The 25865-nt window shown below is 36.5% G+C and overlaps 1 protein-coding gene across 5 annotated transcripts in view; it reads left to right on the top strand.

The window, feature by feature from the left end:
- Positions 1–25865, top strand: part of ARK2N (arkadia (RNF111) N-terminal like PKA signaling regulator 2N) — a 76100-nt gene that overhangs the window by 37585 nt on the left and 12650 nt on the right. For 4 of the 5 annotated variants that reach the window (XM_027118416.1, XM_027118414.1, XM_027118415.1 and 1 more), the window contains 2 exons: positions 9833–10015; positions 21190–21316. In XM_027118416.1, the coding sequence (XP_026974217.1) occupies positions 9833–10015; positions 21190–21316 (310 nt within the window). The remainder of the gene's footprint in view (positions 1–9832; positions 10016–21189; positions 21317–25865) is intronic. The other variant, XM_027118417.1, reaches the window with a different exon arrangement.

Genomic DNA, 25865 nt, shown 5'->3' on the forward strand with positions numbered 1-25865 from the left:
GAGAAAATAGCACAGCATTGAAAGGTTTTGCAACATGATAGATTTTTAATGTGTGGCCTAGGACTGGGAGATACTGGTATTTTATCTTTTCTGGGTTGGTAGGAATATTGTGAGAAAAAGCTAAATTAGGAAGAAAATTTTCAGTAGGACTATATAACTTTGCTAACATTACCTGTTTTTTTAAAATTGTACTTTCTACTGGGTTTACTTACAATAAAAATTTAGTAGTCTTTCCCTTCAAATTTATAACCTAATAACTTCTCAATATGAATAAGGTTAATTATTTTAATATTTAATGTAGTTGCAACTTTGGAAAAGATCTAATTCTGTGTTTTGCAAGAGGAAAGATAGGTGGCATATTTGGAGTTTCATGTATAGTTAACACAAGAACAACAGGATTTTGAACTGCATAGGTCCACTTATATGCAGATTTTTTTCACTAAATATGTGCTGTAGTTCTATACGATCTGAGCTTGATTGAATTTGTGGATGCAGAACCAGAGACTGTAACATTTTATGTGGATTTTCTTCAACTGTGCAGCGCGGGTGGGAGCCCCAACCCTTGTGTTGTTCAAGGGTCGACTGTATAAACAATAAAGACCTCTGTTTTATTTTAGTAATTTACCAGTAACCACTCAGAAAAATTGTCACCACTTTTTCTATTTAGTTCTGTATTCAGACATTTATACCTTGTAAATTAACTGTAATAGACTGAGTCAATTTATTTTGCTCTTCTAGTTTTGAAGTGAAAAATGACTATTGTGGTTTTTTTCTTTTTAGAACTTGATATATGAGAATTGGGAGTTTCTCTGAAATGGTAGTGCAACACTTGTAAACTACTTCAGCCAATTTTTTTTTAAATTAAGTTTTATGTCAACAGGAAGAGCAGATTGGTTTTGGGTGACTGACAGGTTTTTAACTAATCTGTAATCTTTACTTGTAGTTGCGATGTTTTCAGGGAAGTTTGTTCTGTCTTCAAATTCTCCCTGGCATCACAGATTTTACTAGACATGGATTCTTAGATATAAGAAAATGTTAGTTTAATTTCAGCATGTTAACATGACTGCTTTTCTATGCATGTATAAACTGCTTCAGGCACTTAACAGATTTCTTTTTTGTTTCATGATTTAATATTTCATATATTAAGCATATAGTGGAATGCCTTTTAATTTTAAAATAGAAAATAATTAATGAATCCTTTAAGAATAACATATAGACATATTCCTAGTATTGACTGGGATATATTCTAATTCTTGTTGTTACTAGATAACAGAGTAGGAGATCTACAGATTTTTTTTTGCCTTTTAGAGAAAAATGTCAATTTAATGGAATTATCAGACATAGGTTTTAATAATTGATATTCAAGGTAAAAATAATATTTTGAATATTTGAGAAGGTGTTAATAATTTTGGGAAGCCTTTTCTACATAATTTTGGATAAAGATGTGGACAGAGGTTTTGATAGAAAGAAAAGGAACACCAGAATATATTGATTTAATTCATAGAATATATGCCAAAATATTAAAATTTATTCTGAAGTAAAAATTGACATTTTGTGGTTTTGAGAGTTTAACCTTAAGAATAATTTTATAGCAGAAACATATATACAGATTTCCCCCTGATTTTCAGTTTCTCACAGTGCCTTGAAAATGTGTTGCTGTCTTGAAGAGTATTGTTTTGACAAACAGTAGTTTTTTTAAATATGAGTTGTGCTTTAAAGTGATTATACCTTTTCCAGATTGCACAATTTAAAAATTCTTCTTTCAGAAAAATTTGTTTTTGTATTATGGACAAAGAAGTATTAAGTATTTGAAGTAGTTTTAAAAAAACTTGACTGCTGTTGTGGATTGTTGAATTCTCTTTCACTGAGGCAAAGTCTGTATTCCTAAGATTATAGTACTTATATGTACTAATACAAAGAAGTGGGAATTATTTTTGGATTATGTGGTGGCATTTTTATGTAGGTATTGTTTTAGAAGTGCCTAGTGGTCTTCCCTTAACTTCCCTTTAATTCCCTTGATTTTCCTAGAATTTTAAGAAGGTTAAGAAATATATCCTGTTTGGACTTTTTGTAGTGTATAAAGGGCTAATGCTGGACAGAAACTTCTTTCAAGTTACAGCATTAATCTAGACATGGTCCAAATGCTTTTTATTTAAGAATATAATCCCGTATCTGGATTATGTCATCTCTAATGGGTACATATGGAATTTAGTTGCTGGTATTTAAAAGGGGGGGCAGTGAAGATAAATGTTTTCTAATAATCTGTCTATAGACTGTTTTCTGCCTAGTTTATACTAGTTCAGTGTTCTAGGACATTAGATTTCTAATCATTTTAAGAGAATTTAATCAGCAGGTTAGAATTATCAGGTTATGCGAGCCACTCATTAGATGATAACTTTTAATTATATTGATGTGTACTTTGTGTGCTTATTAAAACTTGAGTGTAATAAGAGCTCAAATAAAATTTTAATTTAGAACACAGTTCAGTAAAATTAAAATCTTAAAACTTAATATTTTGCATGAGGTGTGTTTTTTTTTTTTTAATTTAGAATAAAGGTTCTGTCATTTTGGGGCTCCAAGAGAAAGCCTGTTTTTTGTTACCAAGTCAAAGGAATAAGCCTAGTCTCAAGGGGGTATGTTTGTGCACGTGCTCGTGTATGTGTACCCACCTTCAGAATTTTGAAATAATTAACTCTGTATTTTTATTAATGTTATAGTTGGCAGGTTGCTGGAGACATAACTATGCAATAGTCTACAGGGATTTTAATGGATTCAGGTCATTAATGTATCCATTTATTGCTTCCTAAATGTGTGTTGAAAAAAAGTTGCCCACATACTAGTTAGGGTGATTAGTTAAAGGGAAAAATTTATTTCTTAGATTATCAAGTAAAGGTTTGGACCACTTGTTTGTTTCATTAGCCGACTGAGTAAAAGAATATACATGAACTAGTTTATTTTGCATCATTGCTTTTGTCATTCCTTAGTGTTAGGTATATTTAACAGCAGAGACTCTAGTCTCTGGGTCAAGGTATAGCTCAGTTTAATTAGATTTATTACTTAAAATTTGTATGCAAGTCAGAATATTAGAAATGAAGTCATTTTAAATGTATTAAATCTGCTGTTAATGAAAGAAATGCTATAGTGATTTCTTTTGTTGAGCAAAACAAAACACCCAGATTGATATTACTGATAATTTTCATTTTTAATATACAGCTAAATTTGCCTGATGGTACAGTTAGATGAAAATTATAGGAAAGATGGTGAATAGACTTCATGCTATGTATCATCATTTGTTTAGAGTAACATATTATAGGCAAGTTATTTTACAGAAGGTGACTTTTAAAAATAATTACCTGTTATATTTTGTTTAACTTGTATTGATTTCCTCTCTTCTGTTGGTATTATTTAAATGGTACAGTGAGGGCACAATGAAAAAGATTTTGTGGAGTTCCACATGTCAGAAAATACAGTATCAAAACAATTTCAGCAAATTTATTAAACTGAAAATTTATTAATTTATTATTAAATTTGTTCTAATAAAAATTGTTCTCAAAGAATAATTCTCAAAATCTTCTCTAAAAATGGTGTATGTGCCCTTAATCACTGTACAGATAAAAAACTTGTCTTTTTAATTTGTCTAGAACAGTTGTATGAGTACATTAATTGTAATCAACGTGAATAACTTCCGAGTTCTATACTTTTCATTTTTTTCTTGATTTCTGTTTTTAATTTCTCTGACGTTTAGGAAAGTTAGTGGGGATTGAAACCAAACTGTTAGTTTACTAGTAATGAGTAGATCTTTTCATAGTATCTTAAATTACTACATCTTAAAGTAGAAGACATCCTAAGAAATGAAGGAATAATAATCCACGAGGAAATGTATTCTTTGGTAATGAAGGTATTCATATTATAACTTTAAGATTTGGGAAGAATGTTATCAAATTACTGTGATTTTAATTTTTATTGCATTTTCTTTATATCTTTTACCTAACTCTGCATTTGAAGTGTATCAACTAACCTAGATAAATAAAAATTTTAAAAAAGAAATGTTTCTTGTTACTCTCTTTAGGATCATATTGCATTAGTTATAGTGATTCCCTGCCAGTTAATTCACATTAGGTGTTCCTGAGTCAGGAAACCTGCTTTTCCATAATGGAATGAATGGCATTAGTTTGTAGGTATCACTAATAATAGATTTTACATGATGTTTTTTGGATAATTTTCAGGTTTTTTTGTAGTTGGTATATCAAAAAAGAAAATAACAAAATACCAGTGTTAACATAAAAGGTGGAGATTCTTCTCTTTTATATGTCCTTCTAAGTTATCCTATTAAAAATTTAGGAATATTTAGAAAATATCAAAATTTAGACTACATTGAGGAATAATCAAAAAGCCGGAATGGATGTGTCTTTTGCAGGGTACATAGACATGAGGATGTAGCTAAAGTCATATCTGATTTTCATCTTCTTCCTTCGTGTATGTAGTGCAGATATTTTAGTTTTGTTCTCTATAGATCTGAATCCTCAAAGCAGTAGGTTGTGGATTTGTCCCTGAGATACAAAGATAAATTGAAAGATGGTGACCTCTTCAAGTGCCCTGTTTTCTGTATTTAATCTTGAATATTTCCTTTTACTTCCTCTTTGATACTTTCAAAGTTAACTCTTCATCAGTATCGTAGGTAACTTTTCTGGGTGGGCAAAATGACCTGTTTTTTTGTCAGTATGATGTAAGAACAGATGTAATCCTTAAAACTTTATTCCTCCCTTGGAAACTATAACATCTAAATTTTTCATAATTGAGATGAGTATAATGTGAAAAGTACAAAATAGTTATTGACTCAATTTTATTTTTAAAATGTTTTTTTAACTCTTAAACATAAAATTTCAGTGCATATTGCTGCATTTCATTTTCATTTAGCACTATCTTCTTATTTTTCTTTTTTCTAAAAGAGCTTTATGCTACTGTTATAAAGAAAAGATACACAGTTTTGGTATTTAAAGTTGTTTTTCTAGAGATGGCCCTTTTCTATATAGATTTTTTGTCTTTTCTGGTTGATGTAGTTATCTTTTCCAAGAGATGCTTTGAAAATGACTGTTTTCTTTTTATTCGAATTGTTCTCTCTCCATGTGTGTATATATACTGATAGTAATAAAATACAGCATATGTATTCTCAAGTATTTTTTCTCATTTGCAAAATAATCAATTTTCATCTTGGTAAATATTTAGATGTGTAATGAAAAAGCTGTTTTCTTATTGGATAGGTTCTACCAAAATGCAAATTCCCTTCTGCAACTCTTGAGGTTTTCCCTTTTTCTCAGTCCCTCAGGCCCACACCTCATTCCCCCTACACTTCTTTTCCTTACTTAGTCACCACACACATGCTCCTCCTTCTTAGACTCCTCGCCTAGGTAATTTCTAAGAACTCTTCTTTTAGATGTAACTTTTTGAATCTCACTATCTGGATTGAGGCTGAGTGTGATTTCCACCCCCTCCCACTCTCTCTAGATGTTGTAGATAATGGCACTGGGTTTATTAGGCCCTTTAATGACTGGGGCAACAGAACCTCTGTGGGGTCCTTTGCAGCAAGGTGGATTTTTTTTCTCTCATAGTGGGGGGTTTGGGGAGATTGGCTGTAGTAAAGTGGAGAGAAGGGATTTATTCTGGGTTTTATTGTATATTACTATAGCCATTGAAATGGGAATTGAATGAGCAAACACTGTATTTGTCCATTTGCCCCACCTTTTCTTGGGCCTAAGACTTAGCAATAGAGAGAGAAGGAGGAGTGGTGTTTCCAGATGTCTCTGGGATACAAGAGGAATTCTGTTTCCTAGATTTGATTAGATTTCATACTGGGAGACTGACAAAACTTGTGTTAGTGCAAGGGCTCTCTCTGTAGGCAAGAATGATGCCAAATATGAAATAATCCCAAATGATCTCTATTTGGCTTTGAAACACTTTCATATGAATACATCCAAGCTGGCATTTCACTTCAAACAAAAATAAAAATACGAAAGCCACATGTGTGATGACCTCATTAATCCCAGCAAAGCATTTACTTAACAAGTGGGTTAATCTATGACCAGTAGAAGGCACCAGCCCAGTCAGTGATGATTTCTCAAAGCTTCTTGCTTGCAGGCTGTGTACAGCAGAGTTTACGTACAAAGATAAGCAAGCAAATAATGAAGTAGGGTAGGTGCTAATTATAATGGAAAGGTGGGGCATTGGACCAGTGTTTGAACTATTGTGTTCTGTGTTATGTCTTTAACCTTAACCATAACCCTGTGAACAAACAGTCATACAGTTAAGTAGGCAGGACTTTAACCTACGTATTTGCTGCCAAAAATCTGTGTACTTCCTATGCTGCTCCCAGTCTCATTCTGTATATTTCCCATTCCCTCATCACTGATAACAACTGTAAACTATTCTGGTTTCACCTACCGAGGACTCAAATTTCTCATCTGTAAAATGAGCCTGGTAAATTATGTATTCTGTAGTTCTAAAATTCTGTGCTTTTTGTTGTTAACTTTGAAAAGAGGGATTTGTCAGAGATAAACGTAGTAGAGGATGTTAGGCTTTGGTTTGCTTTGGTTTTTTGTTTCTGTGATTCAAATTTTTTCCATGAGATTTAGAAGAGAACATATTTGAATAAAAGGAAACTAATTCATAAAATTAAACATTTGTCGATAATAATACAGAAGGTTTAAAGTCACACAGGGGTAAACTTCACTGTATCAGGAATGTGTGATGAACAGATACATCTGTATTTTGGTATTTGAAAAGTTAGAACCTGTTTATAGACTAGGAAGTCAGAGAGAGGACACAAACCTATCTAGCATAATATAGACAAGTTGATGTTCTGAAATAAAACATAGTCGGTGGATTGCTTGACCTTTTATTTTTCTTCCCTTGTAATGAGCAGCAAAAATTTCAAGATATTTCAATCAGGAGAAGAAACAGCACTTGGATTAACTACAGACCAAGTAGTTATTAAATAATTGTGTTAAATTTACCTTTATAGAGAGATGCTCTTAATGACTATAGAAAAACTAGTTAAGTTCATCATTATAAATTGATGTTGTAAGATTGACAGATACCAAATGGGAGAATGTACGGTTTGGATAACCTTTTATGTTGTAAACATGGACTGCTTAGTGACTACATTTTAAATTGGAAATGTTTCCATGTGTAATTTTACTTGAAGTGACTATTTTGATGTTTCTGAAAGTCAAAATAATCTTAGTAGCGGTGCAGTTGTTTTAACAATCAGCGAGAGGAAGGACAGTAGCTTCATGTTTATTCCATCCTGTAATGAATTGGTGGAGTCAAACTGGAAGCGTAGCTAGCTGCTTCTGTTATTAATATGCTGAGTTTTTCTAGCTCCTCCTCAGTGGTTTGATTTTATTTTTTCCTTCAAGAGATACTTATTTTAAAAGGATCTTACCTGTCTCTTAATTCTGCTGTGTAGCAAGAATCGTGTTTTTAAAGAATATCACAGATTGTCCCCATCAGTTAGCTAATATTCACACTTAGCGGTTCAAAGTCCAAGCCCTGAGGCTAAGTGCTTTGAACACATCTTATTTAATTTTGGTTTGCTAATAAGTATAAGATGACTTTGGAACACAAGATCCTTAATTGTGGTTTCTTGTTGGAAGGCAAAGTTGGAAAGGCAACCTTTCCTTTACTTTATTAAAGTTGATATAGTACTGACTTGTCATTGTTTGAATATACTAGATATAAAAATTGACAGTGATAATTTATTTTTAATTTTTAAGTATAATTAAAATGTGAAAATATTACTGTCTTTGTTTATGATGAATACTAAATTTAAGCTAAGCTATAAGGTGTGCTGTTTGGAAATATGGAAGATACAAGAATGAAGCCAGATAACAAGTTTATGCTTGTATATCCTACTGATGAAGACTTTCAGACAAGTTATTTCCATGGGTAGGTGATGTTACTCTGCATGTACATATACACTTATACTTTTTGCATGATTTCACATGTAGGAGTGGTACAATTTTGACTTGACTGTTGACCTGTTGCCTCAATTTGGTTGTGGTGGGGGGAACGTGAGGGCAAGAGGTTGTGAATGGTATTTGTGATACAAATTTTAAAATAAATCACTATTTTTTTTTTCAAACACAAAACACTTAATAAAGCCCTTTTAAAAATAGAACATTTGGTCAAATAGTCAATATTGTACTTGACCCTCATATTTTCTGCAACCAACTATTTGGACATCACACAGTATCTTATTATTCCATAATAATCATTTTGAACTCTGACGAGAACTCCATAAATGTTACAGCTTTCTTTTCTTTTTTAGAAAAGAAAAACCTCAGACATGAACCAGTTTTTTGCTATTTGATCTAAAATCCATTACTAACTGATACTGAGGCCACACTCTTGAATTTTATGAACATGATTTACCCTTTTGGGAATTGGAAGTTATTCTTAAGTAGTCAACTGAAATTGTCATGATCGTCAGAATTTCATATTGTGACATGTCTGTTCCTTATACGGTGGCACTTAACAACTCATTTGCTTTTATGTTTGGTCATTTTTTATTTTAAAAATGTTGCTACATAAACCTATGGCTTGGGAACTTAGTCTTAAGGGATAAGTACCCCAAGTGTGTTCCATGTTTTGTTTAGTGACAGTTTACACAATGGATGTTTGTATTAAAACAGTAATCCTTCATTGTGTTCTATTTTAATGATTCGTTGGCATATGTATTCCTTCATAGTCAAGAGTTTCATAAAATAGGTCTGTTTAATGTTAATTTGTTGGATTATATTAAGAAATCTTTATCGAAATAAGTGATTTGCTTGCACTTCATAAATAGCTCTTGGGGGAGGAAAAGCATTTTATTTTAAAATGGCAGTAGTAGTAAGGGATATGTTTCATAGTTGACTGAAAACTTTATTTTTGCTTTCTGCTTTTATATTAGAAAAGGGTAGCATTTTAAAGCATGTATCTATTTTACAAGCATGAATATTGAATTATTTTAGCATGAATCACTGCAGTATAATTACTTCAGAGCTCAGCTGCCATTTTCAGCTAGTTAGGATGATTTGGAGGTAGAAGGGATCTCTTTTTTCTAAGAATTTTAACATCTTCCTCTCAAATAACCCATAAGGTTGTGTATCATTTCCTTGGAGTATGAGCTGGTTGTTTTTCTCAGGGAAAATAAAATAGAAATATCCCTCATAAGACATCCAAAGCAAAATCCTGAAGATGGATTTCATGAGCATTGTCTTTTTGTAGAATATTGTAAGATGCATAACATCCCTACTATTATAAAAGAGCTTTACTGGAAATAGATGTCAGTCAAGTAGAGCTCTTAAAGTAGAAAAATATATATTTGATTTTCTTCTCTGAATCTATTAGGGACTTCTAGTATTAGCTACTAAGAGGAAGAAACTAGATTCATTCTCTTAAAATATAAATTGAGCTTAATAGTTTGCCTCAGTGTTTTTCTTTAAAAAATCAGTTTCACTTTCACTGTAGAGTCTTCCCCTTTTTCTTAATCTTTTGCTCTTTAGGAGAATGACAGGAATTCAGTGTAACTTTTGTTCAGTATATTCTTGTCTTTGTTCTTCATAATAACACCCTTTTTCCTCCTTGCCAAATGTGTCCCTCATCTTTGTAAGCTCGGGTTATCTCTTTCACTTTCATATCATGTACAAAATATTAGATTGTATAAAGTGCAGCTTTTCTGACCATGTAGAATCATAAGATAAAGACAACTGGCATTTAGGGGGCTCTTAGTTGCAGAAGTATTTTTCACCCCACAAGTTAGATACAAGTATACATTTTCTTTCCTCCCTAGATGGACCTCCAGTTGTAGCTCATTATGATATGTCTGACACCAGCTCTGAGCCAGAAGTGGTAAATGTGGACAATTTATTGGCGGCTGCAGTAGTTCAAGAGCACAGTAATTCTGTAGGAGGCCAGGACACAGGAGCTACCTGGAGGACCAGCGGGCTTCTAGAGGAGCTGAATGCAGAGGCAGGTTGGTCTCCCTCCCCCGCTCCCCCCTTTCTCTGATGGTATAGTATGCATGTGTCCTGGCAGCTATTTTCCTTGCTGAGGAGAGCAGGCCAACTAAGAGACATCTGGCATTAGATGATTGTGGCTTCCAGGGTGCCCTTTATAACAGAAAAGATTTGGGTAGCATGTCATTCGTCTTTCCTAATCACAAGAAAGCAAAAATGAGAATATCTAAGACAGTAATTGTAGGCATCGGTAGATTTCAGTATATGTACTTCTTGAGTTAAAAATGCCTAACATGTAAAAATTACCCAGATGACCTGATACTACCTCCCACCCCCACCCGCAATCCCATCCCCGCTTCTTAGTGGTTTCACTCACTTATGGACCTTATAGTTTGGGGAGGGAGCTGTTACAATTTGCCCTGTGGGGCTGTTGCAGTGCAGTGCTGCACTGTTTCTTCTGCCTCAGTGTGCAGTGTCCCTGTTAATTCCTTTACGGTTGTTCTCATTTTGTCTTTTCCAACTCCTTTCGGTTGCTGTCTCTGTTATCTCAGGAAAATCTCTCTACCTGTCTTACATTGTTTATCTTGGTTCTGGGATGATTCTTAAGAGTGATATTTTATTCTCTGAGAAACCTATTGCTGTTACCTTTGAAAACCTTGCACAGTGCCTCCAAGTCTCCTTCATTATGTTCCTCAAAACTCTTTCTTCCAACATTCTTTCTAATTTAAACCTTTTTCTAAAAGTACTAGTGCTTTTAGAAAAGTTTAAGAAAAGAGGTAGAAGGGATTGAGAGACAGACTGCTTATGTAGTGTGTATTTTCTTTAGTGCCATAGAAGGATTATAGTTTTCTAGTTAAATTATAAATTGCATTGGCTTAATAACTACCTAAAACATTATTTTTATGGGAAATGAGTTTTTATTACAAAAGTAACAGTGGGTTATAATTTAGAACTTTTTATATTTAAATTGTTTAAAAGGGGAGACAGAACTCCACAGATCATTGTCATTAATTGTTCATTTCATAATCTTTGATTGAAACTGAATAAAAAAGTTTCTCTTATTTGTTGAGCTTCTAATTAATTTATTGTGACTAATTTTGGAACAGGACCTGGATTTAGTTTTAACTGTGTTGTGACTGCTAACTGCCTATTTAACCTTGGACAAGGTGATTCTCCTCTGGACTTCAGTTTTTATATGTATAAATGCTTGATTTGCCCAACAAGGATCTTTTAAGTATTTATTAATGTGTATAAGTACTTTGAAAAGAATTAAGTAGTAATACTTTATATCAAAGGGGAGTAGTTTATCTTAATTTTCATCCATTGACAGTTAAGTGATCCATTCTACTTCAATTTTACTACCCTGTTTCCTTAGTCTTGCCATGAAATGTAGACCACTTTATAGTAAATTCTTAGGAAAAATATGAACAATTACTTTTTGTTATTTTGCTTTTAATACAGAGAATTTTAATATTAGTTTGAACTATATGGAATTGTTAATATTTGACTTTCTCATCTACAACAAATTTAGCAGTTTAATATGAGTTAACCTAAAAGTGCAAGGCTTGGGGTCTTACAGTATCATTAAAGTCACTAGCATTGGGTGGAGGGGGGGAGCATCACATTTTCAGGTTCAGGTAATTGTTAGCTTGATTATTTAAAAATACCACTAGCCTTTGGTGCTTAGCTCTAAGAAATAAAACATGGCAAAAATATTTGAGGAGGGAAACAGCCCCTCTCTACTCCAAAGCTCCCCTGAATTTGGTATTTAATGTCTGGTATTCCTGTGTATTCCTCCATACTTCTGCTGCATTTGTTTTGTATCTGTAAACAAGCATGTTTTAATACTAATTAGTATTACATAGAAGGCAGTCATTTGCAACTTGCTTTTTTAGTTCAACATGTTGTAAAGTTTGTTCTTGTTGATGTGTTGCTATAGTTCATTTACTTTTCACTGCTATTTAGTATTCCAGTGTATGACTATATCATAATAGACTTACCCATTGTCTTCTTGGACAGTTAGGGTACTATTCCAAATGATGCTGCCATTGACATTTCCTGTACATGTCTCTTGGTACATGTGTAGAGAAAGCACATGTGTGTGCTTTCTCTATATATTACAAATCATGTGTAGATCTTTGTATATTGTAGGACATGGACATCACTGTTCAAGAGATCCCCATGATATTTTCTTATGAAGCCATTTATTGTCTCATTCAAAGTTTTGGGTTTTTTTTAATATCTAACATGCAGGTCTGTGAGTAATAAATAAAACTTAATAATACACTGTAGTCTTGATGTAATTATCATAGTGGGAACCCATCTTGTGAATTTGAATATACTTACTATATCATAACAAAATGTTCATAGAATTTATTCTCAATTGCCAGTTTATAGTTTTGATACTTGGGAGTATTAGTATCAATTAGATGGTCATTCTTGAGTTTGGAGTTTAAGATAAATGTTGTAATGGTTAATCTGAGTTTTCCTTCTCTCCCTCCCAATAAAATAAAAACCCAGTCACTGAACTAATTAATTAATAGCAGCAGTGGCTAACTGATAGCAGCATCTCAGACCAGGTCTACAGTCCCACTCCATTTAGAATCACATAAGCAATCATTAGGGATAGAGTAGCTTATCTCTTTTTCTAAGCAATTAGATGATGTTCTTGTATGCAAAATAGTTTTTACTGTTTAGTTTTAGTTTCAACCAAGGAAAAAGAGTTGAAATTAGGAAAGCCATTGGTCAAGAAAACTTTCTGACCCAGAAAACTTTCTGAACTTTCCATTTCAGCTCTTGCCATATGTTTACTCCTTCTCACTTGATGCTAGAAGTGGACAGTATAGTGGGTGGCAGCCTGCTGCCAGCAAACAGCCTGATTTTGAACCAGCAGAGCCACTTGCATACTGTGTGACTTCAGGTAAATTATGTAAAGCCTCAGTTTTCCCTATCTACAAAACTTGGATAAAACTAGTATCCACCCCAAGAGGTTATTATACTGTTATGTGGAATAACATATAATGTGATTCATATAGGATGAAGTACACAGCAGGCCCTCAGGAATGCTAACTGGCATTATGTTAATACATTTATGCTGAAGTAGACTAAGGAAGTGATTTATGGACCCAGTCAGTGGATTTCTAATTTATTCTCCTGCCCTGGAATGAGTTGCTCTTGCTGCAGTATTTCCTAAACTTTACCTGAGCATAGAAATTACCTGGAGTGCTTATAAATATTCAGACTCCTAGATTTCTCCCTGAAAATCTTGTAAATAGATCTGAAATGGTGTCTGGGAATCTGTTTTTAATAACTTTTGCATCGGACATATTTAGGAAACTGTACCAGTATATCTGAAAATAGCTTGATTTTTGCTTATTGCTAATAACAGCTCACTGTAAACATAAATGTAGATGAGGCTAAAAGAAGCAGAAGTCTGAAGTACTCTTGGTGTGGAAGGCTTATAATTATTACACTAAATTTATTTATGTATTTATGCCCCCGGAAATTAAAAATTCTAAACAAATGATCTCATTTTTTCCATCAGCCTTCTTATTAAGAAGGTAGGCTATGAGCATTTTCCCCATCCTTAAAATAGGTCTGGTAATCTTGATTTGTCCATAATACAAGCTTAGTTGTAGTGAAGAGAAAAAAATCTTGGGTTTCCTGTTCTTAGAGTAGGGCTTTTTATGATCAGACCAAAATGACCATGTTTCTATTGTTAGCACTATTATTTTTTAATATGTTTGTTTGTTTATTCATGGCTGTGTTAGGTCTGCATTGCTGCGCGCGGGCTTTCTCTAGTTGCAGTGAGTGGGGGCTACTCTTCGTTGCTGTGCGTGGGCTTCCCATTGTGGTGGCTTCTCTTGCTGCGGAGCACGGGCTCTAGGTGTGCAGGTTTCAGTAGTTGTGGCGTGGGGGCTCAGTAGTGGTGGCTTGGAGGCTCTAGAGCGCAGGCTTCGTAGTTGTGGTGCCTGGGCTTAGTTGCTCTGCGGCATGTGAGATCTTCCTGGATCAGGGCTCGAACCTGTGTCCCCTGCATTGGCAGGCGGATTCTTAACCACTGTGCCACCAGGGAAGCCCTCTGTTGTTAGCACTTTAAAATCATTGTATCAAGTCTTGTGAAGGAGATCAAGTTTCCTCTTGTTCAGCTGGTACATGTGGACTGTAAGATTTTAGATTTCTGATCTCCTTTTCTCCCACTTTTTAAAGTTTTTAATATTTTTGTTGAAAAAATTTAACACACGGTAATAATTTGTTTGCTTTAAAGCTAAATGAGTAGTGATTTAAGATAGTAATCTTTTTTATACCTAGCATGCCACTGTCATCCAGTATGTAATAATTTTATATACTTCAAATAGTCTTAGGACTAGTTCTTAGTAGATATATGATTTAAAAAGAAAATGTTTGCCATGATAATTTAATTACTACCTTTTCTACTTTCTGATTTATTTATGTGTTGAAAAGATCTGTAGTGGGAGGACAAAAATTTAAAATTTTCTTATAGAGTGAAAGCAGTTGTCTTTCCAAAGAGCTACACAGGGAAAGACCTACACAGAGACGGCCAGATGCCACAATAACTAAATATAAATCCTCTGCTTTATTTTCAGTTTAATATATGGTAATTGTGGTATTTACACTTTTTCTACAGAGCTTATTCTTGTTCTAGAATAGGAGTAGATTACTACCACTGACAGTATTTGAAGAACCTTATAACATCTTTGACTCACTTTTGTGTATGCTTTAGGCACTGCTTTGCCATTGGATTCCTTTGAGGTCAAGGGGGGCTGGTGCAGTGTGCATGTGGCCCAAAGGCCAGAAGAGTGTTGGGCTCTGCACTAGAGCTTCCAAAAGAATGTGTGACTTGCTGAAGAGGGTTACATTGAGAGAAAAGGACTAATTGTCCTGGCTCTGAAATAGAGGAGGGGATGCATTCCTGGCTGTTGGAGAATGCCATGGTGTCTCTTACAGAGCATGGGATCCCACAGATTTTGGTGTAGATCCCAGCTGACTTGTTACCTGAGTGGCACATTTTATTTAATGGCTCTGAGAGGAAATGTGGTAGAACACTCACACCATTAGTCTAGAGTTGTTAACACTCACCAGGAAATTTGTTTGTACCTTCCCACTCCACCTCATCCGCCGCCCTGCCCGCCTCCCCTGTTTTATCTTGTACTGACTTTTAGACCAAGCAATAAAGATAATGGCTACAAGAGCAGACCCTGATTTTAAGTGATCAGTTTTAGAGCATCATACAGGTTCTTTAACAATACTAAATGCCAGCAAATTTGGATTATAAATTTTATGGCCAAAAGTGCACCGCCAAAATGGTTTGGATTGATCTGATAATGTAAAAGCAATATGTAAATTATTAGTTTCTGAATACATAATGGATGAATAAAGTTAGAAGAATCTTAAATTTGGGTGATACTTGCTTTTTTTTAAAGATTTAAAAAAATATATTTATTTATTATTATTTATTTTTTGGCTGTGTTGGGTCTTCGTTGCTGCGCGCGGGCAGGGGCTACTCTTCATTGTGGTGCACAGGCTTCTCATTGCAGTGGTTTCTCTTATTGCAAACCACAGGCTCTAGGCACGTGGGCTTCACTAGTTGTGGCACGCGGGCTCAGTAGTTGTGGCTCGCGGGCTCTAGAGCACAGGCTCAGTAGTTGTGGTGCATAGGCTTAGTTGCTCCGAGGCATGTGGGATCTTCCTGGACCAGGGCTCGAACCCGTGTCCCCTGCATTGGCAGGCAAATTCTTAACCAGTGCACCACCGTGGAAGCCCCTGCTTTTCTTAAGATATAAAATTATGAGCAAAAGTTAGCATAGTAATTTTTCATTTCGTTCCTCTTTAAAAAAGAAAAAGGCAGAGTGATGATATTTCCTGATCTGAATTGAGGCTATGTAGGTGATAGGGTCAGGATGAGGGGCCTAATCAATGAAGACTCGTTATTTGGAAATATTGATGACTGTGACATTTCACAGAACATTCCACAAATTGGAATTATAAATTAGAACTGTGGAAATAGAGCTGGACACAGAGAATTAACTAATTCTGAGAATTAACTAATTCTGTCATGTTCTTGTTGTGTTTTCTTAATTTCTGTTGTTTAAAAGCATTGAGTAATCAAGGAAGAAGAGTTAGGTTATAGCAACTATGACTTCTTATAATTTGCCTTTTCAGTTTGGTTTAATTCAATTAGCGTCTTTATTTTTAGTATGGTTAGGGCTGAGCCCATTGCTGTGAGTCTGCCACAGGGGGTTTTAAGTATCTCTTGGGGCTCTCTACTCTTTGCTTCTTAGTGAGTAGGCATGGAGAGCTTGGGGGTGGCTGTCCATACAAATAATGAGCATTCATATAATAATGAGTAATAGTGATAGCAGGACTTAAAGTGGAGGGGAAGGAGAGAGGGGGAAGAAAGAAAGAAACTAAGTGCCAATAATGTTTCACATTGAGTGAAACTTCTAGAGTGGAAGGAAAACTTGGAAGATAAGGACTGCTGGTGTTGGTACTTGAGGATGGAGGACAGTAGTTTGTAAGTGATGCTGATCCCCAACCTGAGGTGTAGGAGTCAGAGGCCTGCAGGGGAGGCAGCATTTTCAGGAAAGTCAGGTTTCCACAAGGAGGTGAAGAGAAGGTTCAGTGCCGTTTTCCATAGAGCTAGCACTCCAGAGGGCAGTGGAGTGGAAGAGTTGTAGGAAGGGGAGTAATAGGTGGCTGGGGCAAAGGAGAATAACAACTGAGTAGGGGACAAGACAGACAAATGGATGGTCCCAGAGGGTTGTATATTTTGTGAGTGGCGAGTAGGGTGGAAGTACGTTTTACTTCTCATAACCATTGGTTTTCCTCCTACCTCTTCCTGATGCTTTCTCATTTCGAACTGGCGGCGTTTTTGGACTCATACTGTTACTTCCACTGCACTATTCCTCTACCTCATTGAACCTATCACCCAGTCCTTTTTCACCTCCCCCTAGCTGCATTTCTTTCCCTATCTAGCATATGTTAAGCCCAACTCTCCTTTACCGATATCCTCAGCTCCTCGTATAGTTGGCTTTCCTGTTGTACCCAGCTGGCCAAGTCTGATCTCTGGATGCACACTCACAGCCTTTATCCACACTGGAGATGATTTTTCATGTAGTTGGAAAGTTGTGGGTCATATTAACTTCCTTATCTGCAATCTCATCCTGGCTCTCAGTGCTGCCCAGCACCTTCCCCCTTTCCTTAGGCAGCATTCTTTCTTCACAGTGGCTACTTCACTTTTCTAAGCCGACTCTGCTGCCCTACCCACACCTGTGCTCTGCAGATGGTCTTTCTGCATTCTTCTTTTTTCTTTTTTTTTTTGCGGTATGTGGGCCTCTCACTGTTGTGGCCTCTTCCGTTGCGGAGCACAGTCTCCGGACGCACAGGCTCAGCGGCCATGGCTCACGGGCCCAGCCGCTCTGTGGCATGTGGGATCTTCCCAGACCGGGGCACGAACCCGTGTCCCCTGCATCGACAGGCGGACTCCCAACCACTGCACCACTAGGGAAGCCTCTTTCTGCATTCTTTACAGATCAAGATTACCTCAGCTTTCTGCCATCAAAGCTATTCTCTGCCTTTTTTTCTAAATATGGCCAGTAAAAATACTACATGCACATACGCATCCCCCTCCCTCAAACCCATATTCCTCTCAGTACCGTCTATTGCCTTTTCCTCCATAGCCAGACTTCTTAAAATGTGTCTGCTCTTCCTTCCCTTCCATTCTTCTTCGGCTTGCTTTGCTACATTAGCTTCAGCCCCATCATTCCTCTGAGGTTCCCCTGGCCAAGGTCATGTATGGTCATCCTTATCACCAATTCTAGTGGCCTCTACTTAGTTCCTCCTCTTACTGGGCCTCTGTACTGGGCATTGTTAAGCACTTCTTCCTAGAAATGCTCTTTTTATGGTGCCCTGCTTCATATCTTCAGGTTTTCTTTCTCTGTCTCTTGCTGAACCTTGGTGAGCTCCTCTTCCTGTGCCCGTCCCTTAATTATTGGTGTTTATCAAGGTTCTCTTCTAAGCCCCCTTCACTCCTCTGGATGACCTTTATCTCCCCACCTGTTGGGAGGACTTATCAAATCTGTTATTTCCTCTCTAGACCTCTGACCTGAGCTTTAGAACAGTAGTACCTTCAACTGCCTATTGGACATCTCAACAGCACATTATCATCCTAAGCAACCACCCTCACATGTTCATTGGTGCACTGAATGGCACTGTATCCAGTTACCTAAATCAGAAACCTAGGCATCGTTTTTACTTTGCCTGATTCCCAACATTACTCACCCTTTGTACTTAGAGAAACACAATATTTCTCCTTTTGTTTCATTCCTAGTTCAGCCATAGTCGTTTCTTACCCAGGAAACTATAGCAGTCTAACTGGTTTCCTTGCCTCTAGTATTTCTTGCCCTGCTACTCGTTCCATTTCCATACTCCAAAAGGAAAAATTTCAAAATGCAAAATCAGATCATGTCATTCCTCTACTGAAATCCTTCATTGGCTTCCTACTTCTTAAGGTCAAGTCCAGACTCCTTACGCATGATCTGACCTCTGCTGACTTTGCCAGCTCATTTCTCATTACTTTTTTTTTTTTTTACTACCATTATCCCAAATCTCACCAAACTTTTATACCCTCAAGGGCACACAGTGTTCCTTATGGTACTTCCCTTCACCTGTGCCTGGTCTTCCCCGAGAGCTCAGTGTCCTTGATTATCCTCAAGTCCAGGAAACATTCCTTTTCTCTGTGCATCCAGGGCATTATTATTTACCTCCCTGTCAGACTAGTTTTCAAGCCATAATGCAGTGGACTGCTTTTTTTATCCCTGACTATATTGTAAGCTCGTTGAGGGTGGAAACTGCCTCCCTTGTTTATTCCCTGTAGTATTCCTGGCACTGAGCACAGTGCACAGCATATCATAAACAAATATTTATTTTAGAAACAAATAGATAAAGTAGACTGTTATAGCTGCGCAAAGCAAGGCTGCTCAAAATACTGAATATGGGCAAGTTGAAGGTTTGGGAAAAAGGGAGACTCAATTTGTATTCCTCCGTAGCAGTGCCGTAGGAACCGTGTTCATGACGACAGTCTTAACTACAACATTTAAGTAGAAATTGGATAAAAGACTTGGCTGCAAGCAAAGTATTGGGGTCAGAGCAAGAATCTAGGTATACCAAATCCAAACTTAACCAATTGCACTTAAGTAACCACCCTAGCTTTAACAAAACTGGGTTTTGTCTGGTGGATGCCACCTTTTGTATGCTTGTAGGGTTCAGTACCACTGCCCACACCACGTAGAATCCTATCTAGATTATTTTTTAATACAGAAGGTTAACAAGCCTATGCAGACTGTAATACAATCTCAATCACCAGTTGTATCTAGAAGCCTTTTTAATCTTCTGTTTTCTCATATGTGCATGATTTTCAATGGAAGAAAAAGAGTAGAAATAATATTAGAGAATTGTAAAAAGAGACCCACAATCATATTCAAATTTGATTACTTTTCATAGCTTTTAACTAGCCCATATATATTTTTATCTTGTTATATGTAACTCTTTGTATGCTATACTTACACTTTTCCCAAATTTCTACATAGCACTCCAGTGACTATCGTTTGACATCATGACACTTTGCTTATTTAAAGTTCTTGCTGTTAGGCTAAATTCTCAGAGATGGGATTATAGGGTCAGAGAGTGTAAAAATTGTAAGGCTTTTGCTTTGGAATTGTCCATGATTTTCCAAAAGGGTTATACTAGAAGTTGGCAGGAGTATGAAAGTACAAGGTGTCTTAATGACCTTGAAGCATTGAAGTGAGTGAGGTGAGAGGGGAAGAGAAAGCTGTGTACATAAAATCTTATTTATATTGGTTTAACTTTTATGATGTGTCACAAAGGATTTTTTTTTAAGTAGGGAGAAATAATTTTGTATCAGATGACAATATATTCAATTAAAAATACCCTTTAAAGAGTAAATGAAAATTTGTACCTGTTACGACTCTATTTATTCCATGTTAACTCCTAGATATTCTAAAATTCATCCTTTTAAGTCAGAACATTCAAGAGCTGAGTACATAGGTTGAATTTTAACCCTTTTTTTTTTTGGCCCCAACCGGGGATTGAACCCACACCCTCAGCAGTGAAAGCTTGGAGTCCTAACCATTGGACTGCCAGGGAACTCCCTTGGGTCCGATTTTGTCAAATCTACATTCCTTAGGAGAAAATTGTTAAAATTGTTTAAAATTGAGATAAGATTGTTAAATCTTTCATAAGGCATCCCAGTATAAATATGATATTAGTGATCCTATTATTTACTCCATTTGTGCCGTTGAACTTGCTTGCTTGCTTGCTGCGTTGGGTCTTCATTGCTGCGCATGGGCTTTTCTCTAGTTGTGGCGAGTGGGGGCTACTCTTCGTTGCAGTGCATGGGCTTCTCATTGCAGTAGCTTCTCTTGTTGCGGAGCACGGGCTCTAGGTACGCGGGCTTCAGTAGTTGTGGCACACGGGCTCAGTAGTTGTGGCTTGCGGGCTCCAGAGTGCAGGCTCAGCAGTTGTGGCGCATGGGCTTAGTTGCTCCGCAGCATGTGGGATCTTCTGGACCAGGGCTCGAACCCATATCCCCTGCATTGGCAGGCGGATTCCTAACCACTGCGCCACCAGGGAAGTCCCCTTTTGAGCTTTTCTGGTTTAGAATTTTGTTCTATTAAAATGATAAGCAGTAGAGAACCCCATTGACCTCTAAGTGGTGACAAACCTGTCATATGCAGGTCATTTAAAAGCAGACTAGATTTGAATGCATAAAGCATTATAGAATGAAGTAGAGTATAATTACAGTTTATATATAGCTATAGTTAGATATATATATTTGTCAGAGTACTCCAAAGTTTTTTCTCCTAAGGGATGTGAGTAGAAAGTGAGAGACTTGAAGTTCTTACTTTTATATACGTCCATGTTGTTTCAGCATTCATTTAACAATGTGCATGTATTCTGTTTAATAATTTTTTTTTTTTAACAGAACACTGCCCAGTTTCCTTCACATGGGTAACAATTTCGCTGAGGCAAGCTTTCATGAGGGGATTCTGTTTCAGTGATTAAACTGGGAGGAGAAATCTGTCAGTGAGTTGTTTCTGCTGCTTATAAGGAGTCAAAATGTAGTGCTTATTTTTTTCCCCTTCTGTCTCAGGTCATTTGGATCCAGGATTCCTAGCAAGTGACAAAACATCTGCTGGCAATGCACCACTCAACGAAGAAATTAATATTGCTTCTTCAGATAGTGAAGTGGAGATTGTGGGAGTTCAGGAACATGCAAGGTAGGATATTAATTGGAGAGAAGAAAATGGTATGGCATGCCATGGCATGGCTGGCATGAATGGTGGGGCTATTTCTCAAATTCCTGTGGTTTAAGAAATACATTTTGATTATAGACACGTATGAGCTTCAGAATGTGTTGCATATTGTCTTATATCAAGAACATCTCGGTCACACATGTATGTGAAACAGAACTAATGTTTGTCTCTTATTTTTAACAAATGTCTAGGTGGCTTGACTGAGTTTTCTGGTATGGCATAAGTATCACCGTACTCCCCCCCACCCCCAATACATATTTTCTTGCCTTTCACTTTATCTTGAAATATTTTGGAAGCAAATAATTGAGAAATCTGCATTTGACATCATACCTCTTCCTAGAGCACCTCTTTTTTTTTTTTAACATCTTTATTGGAGTATAATTGCTTTACGTTATTGTGTTAGTTTCTGCTGTATAACAAAGTGAATCAGCTATATGTATACATATATCCCCATATCCCCTCCCTCTTGCGTCTCCCTCCCACCCTCCCTATCCCACCCATCTAGGTGGTCACAAAGCACAAGCTGATCTCCCTGTGCTATGCGGCTGCTTCCCACTAGCTATCTATTTTACATTTGGTAGTGTATATATGTCCATGCCACTCTCACTTCTTCCCAGCTTACCCTTCCCCCTCCCTGTGTCCTCAGGTCCATTCTCTACGTCTGCGTCTTTATTCCTGTTCTGCCCCTAGGTTCTACAGAACTATTTTCTGTTTTAGATTCCATATATATGTGTTAGCATGCGGTATTTGTTTTTCTCTTTCTGACTTACTTCACTCTGTGTGACAGACTCTGGGTCCATCCACCTCACTACAAATAACTCAATTTCGTTTCTTTTTATGGCTGAGTAATATTCCATTGTATATATGTGTCACATCCTCTTTATCCATTCATCTGTCGATGGACACTTAGGTTGCTTCCATGTCCTGGTAGAGCACCTCTCCTTACCTTTCATGAAAGGTTGCAAGTTACTTTGGTCAGTTCCTGATAGTGTATTTCTAGTGATGTTTGTGTGATTTAGGGAATCTTGTTTCTTAGGAATTAAAAAAAAAAAGCCACAAGACATCAAATTAGTGTACAGTATTATGGAAATAATTTTATAAGGTTTGTCATTCTTTAAGGTAGTGGTGAGCAGATTACAGCCCATGGGCCAGATCTGGCCTGCTGCCTGTTTTTATATGGACCTCAAGCTAAGAATGGTTTTTACATTTTTAAATGGTTGGGGGAAAAAAAATCGAAAGAAGACATGTTTTGTGACATGAAAATTATATGAAATTCAAATAGAATTTATTTATCCATAAATAAAGTTTTGTTGGAATAGAGCCATGTTTGTTCACTTACATATTGTCTATGGCTGTTTTGCACTCCAGTGGCAGAATTGAGACGTTTCATCAGACACCCTAGGGCCTGCCGAGCCAAAGATATTTACTGTCTAGCTCTTTGCAGAAAAACTTTACTGACTCTTGCTTTAAGATACAGTCCTAAGAATTAGTTGCAGCCCTCTCAGAGGTATACCTGAGGAACATTTAACACACACACATACATACACAACAAAATCTAGTCTTTGGAAAAATCTGTATTCTATGTAGAATTTTTCTCCTATGCCACAAGAGTTAAGTTGTGATTTCCTCAAGTAGGTATATAACATAGTATCTTACCTTATTTTTAGATCTGATTTTAATCTTTGGTTAGGAAGGTAATAAAACATTCACCAGCATTCTTCTGTTACTTACTTAAAAGGTGAATTTAGGAGTGGAGAGTGGGGGCAAAATAGACATGCACATAAATTGAGGATCCTTCTTCTAATGAGAACTGATTATACTTTCTGAAAGCATTTTTTAGTTAAACAATTGGAACTTTAAGTATGTAGATTTAAGTCATAATTTAACATGCCATCTCCCCAGAAGTGGCTAATTCTCTGTCAGAACTAGTATTGTCCCAGCACTTCATCCTCTATCCTATATTTATGCTGTAAGTATGCCTGTATAGCTGCTTCCTTTTTTCTTTCTAAATGGTTATTTCCCCTATTCTGGTGGGAAAGAATTTTCATTCTTTAATCTTTCCTTTACCTCATTCTTTTTTCTCCTTTTTTCTGCCTTAGTCAAAAACTTTTTCCTATGAAGTTCTCTTTCATTTCCCCATCTATTTCCTTCAAGCTGACTTATCCATGAGATGAAGAAGATAGAACTCTTGTTTTCTTCCTTTACTTCAGTATATGTTTGTCATTATTTTATTTCAGCATTATATAAGTATAGAAGACATTATTATATTTTTAAGCCCCATGCCAAGATCTTTGTAGAATATTACAGTATTTTTCATTTCAGACTGTGTACTATAAAACTTATTCTGCATATTGACTGATAGATTGATGTAGGTAAATTATCGTCAGTTGTGCCAGGAGCACATTATCCAGTTACCAACTTCCTCTTGACTTACTTTTCAAATTTTAACTCAGTGTTACTCATGTGTTCCTACTCAAGTAGGAAAGAATAGGTTATAACCTGTGCTGTCTTGTCTAATCTCTTACTCTGTTCTGAGACATATCAGTGATATGGTCCAGTTCTCTATTAACTCCTACCGACTCTCCCTTCTTTATTGTCTCCTTGTGCCTAGAAATGTTACAGAGTGAGCTACCCTTCTTTTCAGATTCTTTGTTAAACTTTCCTTCCATAATGATATCTTGAGCTTCTTTTTCTACAAATATTTTTGTTATCTGGAGTTGAAATTACTATATTTCTATTAAAACTTGGAAATTTAAATTCCAAGTTTCTCTCACCTCCAGCACGCACACATGCACACCGATTATCTCTAGTACACCCTTCTCTGAACTTGTTAAAGTCTTTTATCCAGATTGTCATTTTACCCTATAAACATCTTTGTTTCACTCTTAACTAAGTCAAGTGACTTTGGGTACATTTTAAATAACATGCTATAACATTACTTTCAAGGACTTTTTCATACAGGTTCTGAAGCCTAAAGATGTGTTTTTTTGGTTTTTTAAATTCTGATCCTTTAATTTGAATCCTGGAGAAATCATATCTTGGAGGTGACAGATCTATCTTGAAATCTCAGTGGTGGTTAATAACGGTCCATAAAATGCAATGTAGAGTTGACAAATTCTGTTGGAGTACTTTGAATGGACTCTTGTATCATTTTGAGGGGATCTTTTATTTTGACCCTTGGGTCTAGGACTGAGCAGGATCTCACTGACTCTGCTGTGTCTTTCTGAAAAATTTTTCAGCAGTTTCTTTAGAAGAAGCATGATAATCTTTCAAACATTGAGATTAAAAAGCTGAGAAGTGGGACTTGCCTGGTGGCGCAGTGGTTGGGAATCCACCTGCCAATGCAGGGGACACGGGTTCGAGCCCTGGTCTGGGAAGATCCCGCGTGCTGCGGAGCAACTAAGCCCGTGTGCCACAACTACTGAGCCTGTGTGCCACAGCTACTGAGGCCTGCATGCCTAGAGCCCGTGCTCCACAACAAGAGAGGCCACTGCAATGAGAAGTGCACCGCAACAAAGAGTAGCCCCTGCTCACTGCAGCTAGAGGGCCCGCGCGCAGCAACAAAGACCCAAAGAATAAATAAATAAATCAAAAAAAAAAAAAAAAAAAGCTGAGAAGCAGGTGGGGGGAGAGCCTTTCTTGTTGGTTGCTTCAGAATTGCCCCTTTAGCTGCCTGTATCTCATCTGGAATTTATTTCTTTTACAGGTCTAGGGTTGCAGTTATGAAGTATTGATGGGCTTCTGGCAGGGTTATCGCTTGGAAGAAGGTTTTAGGTTTTGATCCACATCTTTTTGTTCTAATTCGATTTGCATGCATAGATGTTTTGTTTGGATTTAGTTGTCCTGTTCTTATTTTTCCTTTTGGTATTCTACCTTGTGGGCTTTCTGAGAGCTTTAAAAAACTCAGACTTGGTTCTTGAGTTGTTCTCTTTGGGACTGTGGTTGCTCTGACTTGGGTTTGGGTGCCATTTTTCCATATTGGAAGCATTCCGGTTTGTTGACCTTTATATCAGTAATTCTAGTTGTGATGTGCCTCTTTTTTCTTTTCTTTTTTTTTTTGTTAAACAGTTGTTTTTCTTTTCTTGCATGCTAACATCTTCCCCTGCTCTTTTCTTTTAGATTTTGGTATGTTCACTTAGCTTCTGTGTTTCTTCTAGTCATAGACTAGAAGGCATGCCTGCCTAACTAATGGTTGAATGCATCTTTTATGGCTGCCTTGGATTGCTGTGATGAACTCCTGTCATTACCTAGATGTCATTTCTAGGTGTTAATTTTTGGACAGTCCAGTTTCACAAGATGCTCTTTGCCAGTGAGGTGGAGACTTTTCCATCATCTCTAGTTCTTCTGTGCCCGCTTAATTTTGCCATAAGTTTTAACTTATGACCCTGTTGCTAATATTTTTCTTTATCCTTGTTCCATTTTCCTTCTTTTCTTCTGCAAGCTTCATTGGTAATTGCCCTAGGAAGATGAATGCATGTATCTTTATGTTATGGAACTGTGCTGAAACAGTTCT

Source organism: Aethalodelphis obliquidens, unplaced genomic scaffold (assembly GCF_003676395.1).
Source record: "Aethalodelphis obliquidens isolate GAN/ISIS:26980383/991018 unplaced genomic scaffold, ASM367639v1 scaffold19, whole genome shotgun sequence".
NCBI lineage: Eukaryota > Metazoa > Chordata > Mammalia > Artiodactyla > Delphinidae > Aethalodelphis > Aethalodelphis obliquidens.